Source organism: Nothobranchius furzeri, chromosome 19, assembly GCF_043380555.1.
Source record: "Nothobranchius furzeri strain GRZ-AD chromosome 19, NfurGRZ-RIMD1, whole genome shotgun sequence".
NCBI lineage: Eukaryota > Metazoa > Chordata > Actinopteri > Cyprinodontiformes > Nothobranchiidae > Nothobranchius > Nothobranchius furzeri.
In genome coordinates this window covers 9711055-9720207 of record NC_091759.1, presented here as the reverse complement: position 1 = coordinate 9720207, position 9153 = coordinate 9711055, and the positions used below count along the sequence as shown (strand labels likewise).

Sequence of the window (9153 nt, the reverse complement as noted above, 5' to 3'; positions counted from 1 at the left end):
ATTAAAAGGTCAAAATCGTTTCAGAAGAATAAGAAAAAAAAGTCCTAATTTAGTTCATCTTGTTACTTTTTGTGCTTAAACATGCTGAGAAATGCTGCGACCTCCTCTGAGAAAATTCAGATGCTGAGAGATTTTTTTCGTTAAGGTGTCTCGGATCCGTCGTCGTCCTCCGGAGACGTCGGCGACGCCGGGGTTTCGTCCTCCTCGGCCGCGGTGGTTGCCGCGGACAGCAGAGACGTCGTCGCTGATGTCGTCATTTTCTCGTAGGTCCTCCTGCGCTGCCGCCTCAGCGTCTGGCTCTGCAGCTCCTTCACCTCCTGCAGGACCTCCTGCGCTTCTTTCCACGATGACACCGCCTCCTCCAGAAGGCGCTCAGCCTCGGCACGCCGGCTCTCCACCTCCGGGTCCTCCTCTGAGAGATGTGAGGCTGCAAGAGGAGGGGAGAGGCTATGTTTGTCTGGGGTTTTAGGCTGCAAGGAATCGAAGGATCCAGACACTCTCGGGGAATTCTGACTCAAAGGATTCCCAGTGCCAAGGGAGTCAGATTTGCTGGTCTGTGGTGAATCAGGTGTTTTAACCTGAGAGGAGTGGGATCCTTTGGGACAGGAGGAGGTTTCAGGTGTCTTCTGTGCAGGAGAGGCATCCCGTTTACTGGAAGATCCCTTGAGTTTTGGCGAGCGGACCGTGTCTGAGCTCTTAGATCGAGGAGATCCAGACAGATGCGGAGAATCTTTCAGTCGAGGAGAGTCTGTGACTTTAGCCGCGGGCGAGTGGGATCCTCTGGAGCGGGCCGAGTCTGTCCCTTTGGAACGGTTCCTCTTGGCTTTGGATCGGGGAGACTCCCTTCCTCTCAAACGAGGAGAGTCTTTTCCCCGGAGGCGAGGCGAATCGCTGCTCCTGCTCCTCGGGGATCCAGACGACCTGCTAGGGAACACCACAGTCTGATTTCCACAGATTTAACTCAGCTTGAGAACAGATTACCCCACACACAGAACTCATGAGAGAATTTGTCATGTTTCAGTCCTTGGCCGTATTTTCTTTTAAATAACAGAAGTGAATGTGATGAAGCGCACCTGGAATGGGGGGAGTCAGAGCCCCGGATGTGATGGAGTCGAGGGGAGTCGACGCCCTTCAGGTACGTCGAGCTGCCTCCGTGTTCTCTCTCGGCTTTGGCCTTCTGCAGCTCCTAGAAGAACATTTGTCATTTTTCATCCCATTTTTTTTTACACCAACACTCAATGAAGCGCCCCTAAAGAGAATCCATCAGACCTGCAGTCTCATCTCCTCCAGCAGCTCCTGAGCTCGCTGCATCTTCTGTGCGATGAGACTCTGCAGCTGACCGACGGGCTGGGCGGAAGCCCCGCTCCCGGCCTCTTCCTCAGTTGTACAGCGACGCAGAGCCGAACGAAACTCTGAACGGATCATTGCAGGCCTGGAGAAGAGGGTGAATATCGAGAGTAAATGGATGCACCAGATTACCAGGACCGTGCTTCTCCGGCAGCAGTAATCCCGGCTAATTATCCAGATCCAGATGTGGGCCCTGCAGCTGTGCAGCATCTGTGGAGTTCTCTGGACATTTCCATTAGTTACCCAAATCACCTCCTCACCTTGTTTCTATTAAATATTTAATCAAAATGTGTCCTAAGGTGGACATCCTTAGAAATGTAACCATGACAACAGAGCCAACGCCATGTTTCCTTGCTGTAAGAGCGACTGAACAAAAGGCTTGTGAGGCGTTTGCAGACCTAGAGGACAGGACTTCGTCCATGGAGGCGCAGCGACTCCGACCCTGCATGCTGAATCTTTTCCCCGGCTGAGGCGTCCGAGACTGAGCCTGGAGGACCTAAAAGGAAACAGTTGTGTTGATTTATACGTATGGCTCAAACGTTCATCACCAAAAAGGAATTTAGAGACACCAGCTGCATCCCAGGGCTTTCTTACCTGGACTTGCTGGTTCTTGTGGACTTTGGGGACTTCCAGATGCTTGCCCCAGGAGAGCTCGCTCCCTCGGGGTAAACTGCTCGTCTTCACTTTAGGCTCTTTGGGCGTGGCCCGGAGCTTGGAGACGTCAGTGCCGGCTCTCTGACGACCCCCACCGGAGCCCTCCTTCTGCAGGTCCACCCGGAAGCTGTTCTCCCAGGAATCCTGCAGGTCGTCATCGTAGTCCGGGGGGAAGCCGTCCTCCTCGGCAACCAGGTCAAGGGTCAGCATGCCGTGAGAGGAGGTGGATGCCTTTGATGATGATAAATGAGTAAATTTAGGTTTACAAAGATGGATTCGTTTGTAAACAGCGGGAGGGCGGGGTCTCGTACCACGGCCATGAGGTGTCCTCGGGTCGGGAGCCGGCGGCTGTGAGGGATCTTCGCTCGGTCTCTGGTGGGATGAGCCAGAGCGCTGTCCTCCTCTAAGGTCACCTGGACGGACATTTACACACACTTCACACACCTGAAGGCCACTGGGACAAAATCCAACAGACTATCAGTTTGTTCGTTACTTTGAGTCAAATAAGTTCAGACCTCGTCCAAAACTCTGTTCTTGGCCTTGATGATGGCCACGTTGAGGGCATTGATCCATGACTCCTTCTCCTCGGGACTCACAGCCAGAAACACCAAGTTAGGAACCTGAAAAAGACCGTCTGATAAAAAAAAGTCTCACTATCATCCCTAATTCACCCATTCGAGTGTTGCACAGATTAAACTGACTACCTTGAGTGAGTTCGGGCCCTCTGGGATGGATTTTGTTCCTAATTCCACACATAAACTTTGGTTTTAAATCATTTGAAAGCTCTTATTTTGATGTTTACAGAAACTGAGGAAGTTTGTGTGTTTTTTATTCCATGAGCCCTCCCAGTTTCTCTCCTCTATCCCGATGCTGCCTGACCTAAAGTGATGGACGTCAGCTACAAAAAGCTGCTTCCTCTCTCACATCCCCTCAGATTTATCACTCACTCGCCACCACACATGAGCGAACCATCTCAATCGCATTTCCTTTCCTTCGCCCTGGCCGCGTCGTGGGCAGAAAGATGGACACGTGAAAGTGTTTCGGGGATTATTCAGCTGTAACTCACAAACTAATGGGATTCTGCAGATTAAACCTTTTTTTAAAAGAGTTTAAAGAACAACATGGCTCGGCCAATCGAAACGATCCAGGCGAAGGGGGGCGGGGCTGTATGAAGTCTAAGCTACCAATCCTGAGGCAGATGTAGGAGGGGATCCAGAATGAGGTGGGTGGTGTTAGTCAGGGCGGTGTAATCTCTGAGAGGAGAGGGTGGATGGAGATGAAGAGACACACAGAAACGCTTCAGAGTTTTCACATCTGGGCTTAAATGAGACACCAGAGTCCTCTGGAGCATAATTTAAAAACACTTTTTTAATTTTCGTGCTGCTAAGCAAACAGAATTTGTCATCTTTAATCTCCATCACTTCTTCGGGCTTTCTGACGCTCTTTCAAAATGTTTTTAGGACTTTTGCTGCTTCTGTAAAGTCAGATTTTCATCTATTCACAATAAAAAAAAACAGTTCAGTTGGAAAATAAAACCCAGAAAATCTTTATTGGTGCACAGATTGAGGCAGTTTCTTCAGAGGTTAAAGGTTAAAGATAATCTGGATTTCCTTCATTTAAATAAGACACAAATCTCCATCTCAGCAGGAAGAAACAGACTGATTAAAGCTCCCGTTTGTTTTGTAAGTAAAAACCTGCTTCCTGGTTGTGAACCAATTCATTCGTTAGCTGATCCTGAAACAGTTTAGCTTCATCGGAGTTCAGCTGAATAAAGTGCTAACGTGACATTTTTCGATCTGCAGATCCAGAGCAATAATCTCCATTTTCAACAGCTGAAGCATCCTTATTACCAGAAGCTGCGGTTTGGTCACATGACCTGAGCGTGACGGCTATAATTACAGTTTGTGAAGGAAGACAAATGAAAAGAAAATGAGCTGTGGCTTCAGACCAGCAGGCCAAAATGAAGGCACACTGCCTTTCATACATCCTGTAAAATCATCCTATGTTGGGAAATGATGACGAAGTGGCCATTTTGGTCCCATCCTGAAAGAAGTGTTGGGAATGACTCTCAGCTACGGACGCACAGATTTTCTGCTTGATTTATGATAAAATGACTGAGCTGGAGCCATTTTTGTGTTGGGTAGTTAGCTATCTTTGGCGACCGACGTGACCCACCCCAACCCTAACCGGGCGTTTCCACTGAATGCAAAAGCATAATGTCTGCGAAAGCGTAGTACGTAGCTATTAGCCCTCATTATAGTCTATGTGTGTGTTTCCACCAGTAGTGAGGCGTCGTCTTTTGGGACACGTGCTAGAAGCGCAGTGACACGTCACTCTGCTAAATTTATAATTCGAGTTTATGTTCTATGCGCTACGCTTCCAGAACAGATAAAGCTCAGCAGTTCAGATCAGGCCAGACAGGAAGTCAAACACGAAAGGCGTGTAAAACACCCTGGAACTTTCAAAATAAAGGGCACATGCAGATTTCCCGATGCTAGTAAAAACGCTACACCATTACCTGTGAAATCTCCATAGCCTAAGTAAACGACACAGAAAATGAACCACAGAACTTTTTGGAGACACGCTACCATCTTTACCTTGGTTGTTATCACATGAATCACATGTGGTCTCTGTTGATTTCGTGCTGAGCTCCTGGGTAAAACGCGTCTATTACATAGGTAATAGATGGTCGACTCATGGGTCTCCAGAAGAACGAAAAAATGAATGCAAGTCAACGGGGCTAAAAACGCTATTTTATAATCCGCTTTGCCTTACGCCCTGGATCGCACAAACGTTGTACTGCAATTTAAATGAAAAATAATGATGGGTGTTTCGACCATGCCAGTCACGTACTTTGAGATTTATTAGCTTGTAAAAGTTCATAATTAGCATGACTACATACCAGAAATCGGCACGATGCATATGTGATGTCACCACATAATCTTCTCTCCCCAAAGTAGCTGCTACTTATGGTGGTTCTTTCCTCCTGCGGGAAGGATTTGGTGATGTTCACGAACGAATCAAATCTTTTGAACGGGTTTTTAAAGTGAACGATGACAGCCGAGTCCCTGTAGAGAGCCGTTCATCTTGTCTTCCGGTAACAAACCTCCCCGGAAGTCGGTAAAGTGCACCCGCTCAACCACCACCCACCGCTGTGACGGACGTCGGGAGGAACGCTACCCAACCACCATACGCCCTCACGGACACCGGAGGAACACGCTGTTCTTAATCCCTTCCCCACCCCCCGTCCTGTATTCTCCGTGCCTGGTTCGATGACGTGAAGTGCATTTGTAGTCCAGGACTTATTTTCACACAAAACCTAAAATATCGTTCCCCCAGTTAAGTAAGCGCGTTCTTAGTATCAACATGTGGCTTTAAAATTCACAGACATCATATGTGAAATCCATGGCACAAAACAAGCGGAATTAGAAAATAGTGTTTTTAGCCCCATTGACTTGCATTTATTCTTCTGTTCTTCGGGGGACCCGTGGTCTGGAAGTGGAGGGGGCGTGACTTATAGCGCTTACACATTGGCGTCGGCACAGTCGGGCTGGATGGCGTGAGTTCGGTCTCAAACGGGCGGTGTGGTGTTCACAGAAATCCGAGGGACTTCTCAGGAATGCAGAAATCCCCGAGCCTGTGGGCGGTGTTGAATACACGCGGGAAAGTCTGCGGTGTCGTCCATTATAAGGTAAACAAAGACGGACATGAGCGGCATTGCTTTTGGAGACTCTGAACCTCATTATTTTATTAATCTGCTGTGCATGTTCTCATAATCTTGTGCCACACACACACACCTATTCTCTTCTCCCGTTCCCACACTGATCGGCAGCTCCGGAACGGCAGCTCTGTGCTACTGACAGAAGTTTACTCAACAGCATCCAGCATGAAAATGAATTGTGCATGCGGGAACCCCCCGCTGGCTCATTCTTCTCACAGATTGGAGGCGGTAGGTGTAATTTCAGTCAGCCAATCAGTTCGTAGTGTCGCCTCGGTCCCAGTCCGACTGCTGGGGAAAAGGTCTGAGAAAAAGTGTCGCCTTGGCACCGAAAACACAAATCTGACCTGTGTGTGAAACCAAATTCCGGTGCCGTTCGGGACCTTTTGGGGCCGTGCCGACGCTAATGTGTAAGCATCAATAGGCTCCCTATTATGCACTGCTTACACATCTGATGGAAAGGCCGGGTAACCCTAATAAACATCATGGCCCGCCTACTGCTTTTAGCAGCAGGCGGTAACAAAATGGTCTGAACCTGAGGACTCACAGTGTTTCCTCGGTGTCTGCAGCGCAGCACCGTGAAGCGGCTGTGATTTTTCTTGCTCCGACTCTTCGCCTTCCTCAGTTCCTCCGAACGCTCGTAATCAGCCAGGTCAAACACTTCCTGTGCTTTACGCTCGTCTTTCACCTGCAAACACAACAAAAATATATTTATTATTATGAAGAATTGTAGCTAAATTCTCTCTAAAGACAAAGTTCATTAGATTTTTTCGACACATTAGCAACTATCTTCAGTATAAATGAATGCCTCGTGAGTCCTGTTTTCTCACGGCTCACCATGGTGCCTCTAGCTTTTCCATTTAACACGTTTAGTGATGGCAGGATGTCAGTGGAACTTCAAACTGATGCGATTAATGACCACATTCTACAAGTTCAGCTGACCTGTGGTATTTCACGAGTAACCATGGCGATCCAGACGTGTAAAACGCCATCGTACTAAAACTGAAATCGAGATGCGAGACAAAATAAACGTTTTATTATTTTTGAGGGGTGTGGCGTTGACGTGATCAGATGTGAAAGGTTGCGTAGAAAGTGACTTCTGCAATTTTCAGACGCCGTTCTGTGCATAAACATGCTTATAAATGAGGATCAAGCCCTGTAAGAGTTACAATTGTTGATAAAATGAGTTCCTCCATCCCCACTTCCTGCCTCTCTCTCTCTCTACACCAACAATCACATAAAGACGTAAACGGATATTAGATGGTAGAGGCCGATCGATATGGGTTTTTTTAAGGCCGATACAGAATCTTAAAGAATTTTGTTGCAGAAGTCTGATATCTACACCTGATATGTGCATGCGTGTGTGTGTGTGTGTGTATATATACACTAGACCTACATGCTAGCTGCCGTGTACAGTAGTGGTGTCTGGAGAAGGGACTGATCTTTATTTTTGCACCAGTTTGACAGAAATATAAATAAACGCCACTTTTTCATCAGTGAATAAGTTATAACTTTAACAACATTAAGTGAACAAACTATTTTGACTTGTTTACATTTAAAAATTGATCATTTGGCTTGATTTAGCAAACTGAAAAGTCAAGAGGCTCAACTGCAGGTTATCTTTATGAACGTATTTAACTTCTAAGTAACTTATAGTTTTTGTCACATTGCTCTTTGATTAAACACTACCAGGAAAACTGAAATCTCTGTTTATATTTAAAACCTTTACTGCTATATGAGCATCAAGACCAAAGAGAAATTTCTTTGATGTCAAACGGTTTGTTATTTGTCTGAAGAGGATTGTATCGTCTTCTTTAGGTTCTGATATCTTTTTATTAATATATTTCTACGTCATCAAACATCTGGTCTGTGATCCGATCATTATTATGCATAAGAGGTACACCTGATGATGGCTACTTTTATGTTAAATCGCGTTTAGAGGGACAGGATGACAGAATTCAAAATGCAAACAAAAAAGAAATCTTTTAAAAAGTAATGAAGTTATTGAATATAATATAATATGTAAAGCTTTCTTTATTTGTACTTTACTTATTTTCTTCAGGTCTACTTTTTACTTTTACTTCACTAATTTTTAAAGCCACTATCTGTACTTCCTACTTCACTACAATAGGGAGCCTAGGTCTCCTCTCTTCCCGGTCGGCTCACGAGTCCCCGGAAGAACGAAAACATGAATGCAAGTCAACGGGGCTAAAAACGCTATTTTCTAATCCGCTTTGCCTTACGCCCTGGATCACACAAATGTTGTACTTCAATTTAAACGTGATCCAACGATGGGTGTTTCAATCACGCCAGTCACGTACTTTGAAATTTATCAGCTTGTAAAAGTTCGATGTTAGCATGACTACTAATCCGACATTGGCACATTGCATATATGACGTCACCACAAAATCTCTGCCATTTTCCCCTTTTTTCCTCTGTGTCTGCTTCGATGATGTCACTTTCATAAAGCGCATTTGTAGTCCTGGACTTATTACACAAAACTTAAAATAACGTCTCCCCCCCCTTCGAAAATAAGCGTGTTCTTGGCATTAAAATGCATCTTCACGGACATCATATGAGAAATCCACGGCACATAACAAGCAGAATTAGAAAATAGCGTCTTTAGCACCGTTGACTTGCATTCATTTTTTTGTTTTTCTGGGGACCCGTGGTCCGGAAGTAGATGGGCGTGACTTAGGCTCCCTATGGAGCGCTGTCTGTCACCTATGATACTGTCACTATGGTAAAGCTATGAATCTTGCGTTACCATAGTTACAGCTCAGGTGCACCTATCAGACTTCAGTATAAGTTCCATCTCGAGTGAGTAGGACCTTGTCTCTGCGGTCTCTGTGTTTGCTGACTTTACTCTTCCACAGAGCAGCTCTAGCAGGTAATAAAACTACCCACAAACAAACAAGCCCAACATCTGACATGTTTAGACTTTCAGATTTATCTGAAGTGTTTCCTGTGCTTTACTGGGAGACTTTTAAGAGCAAGTCACCCCCAAATAAACTTTTTTTGCTGATAAACTAAATAAACGAGTGTCTAATCGTGCTGCAGACACATGTCGTCAATAATTTGGCACTTCAGTGCATCTTAGTTAAAATTTAAATATTCTGCCTAAAACTGGCAGTGTTGTGCCGTTGTCAGGTTAAAAACTCTGCACTGTATTTAAATTTAAATCTGCCACCGCTATTGGCTAAGAAGTATGCTATGATGTAAACTGGTACATTATGATGTCACAATGCTGTCGTGAGCCTGAGTGTGTGTGTATTTGTTAGCGGCTCCGCCCTCTCGGTCTGCCAGGCAACAGCATGTGTCGCATTTTTCAAACATGAAGTGGGAGTGGAGTTAGACTCTGGTAGGGGGTGACTTGCTCTTTAACATCCCTCAAGGTAAACTGGTTTGATCATTTATATAAATAACACCTTCTG

The 9153-nt window shown here is 45.7% G+C and overlaps 1 protein-coding gene across 2 annotated transcripts in view; it reads right to left on the bottom strand.

Moving 5' to 3' along the window:
- The window catches only part of plekho1a (pleckstrin homology domain containing, family O member 1a), a 19652-nt gene continuing 10499 nt past the window's right edge, over positions 1-9153 (bottom strand). The window contains exons 3-10 of one of the 2 annotated variants that reach the window (XM_015973405.3): positions 6267-6407; positions 2517-2621; positions 2313-2414; positions 1942-2232; positions 1746-1843; positions 1270-1432; positions 1074-1186; positions 1-924 (exon numbers count right to left, since the gene is read on the bottom strand). In XM_015973405.3, coding sequence (XP_015828891.3) covers positions 141-924; positions 1074-1186; positions 1270-1432; positions 1746-1843; positions 1942-2232; positions 2313-2414; positions 2517-2621; positions 6267-6407 — 1797 coding nt within the window. In that variant the 3' untranslated portion in view covers positions 1-140. The remainder of the gene's footprint in view (positions 925-1073; positions 1187-1269; positions 1433-1745; positions 1844-1941; positions 2233-2312; positions 2415-2516; positions 2622-6266; positions 6408-9153) is intronic. The other variant, XM_015973406.3, reaches the window with a different exon arrangement.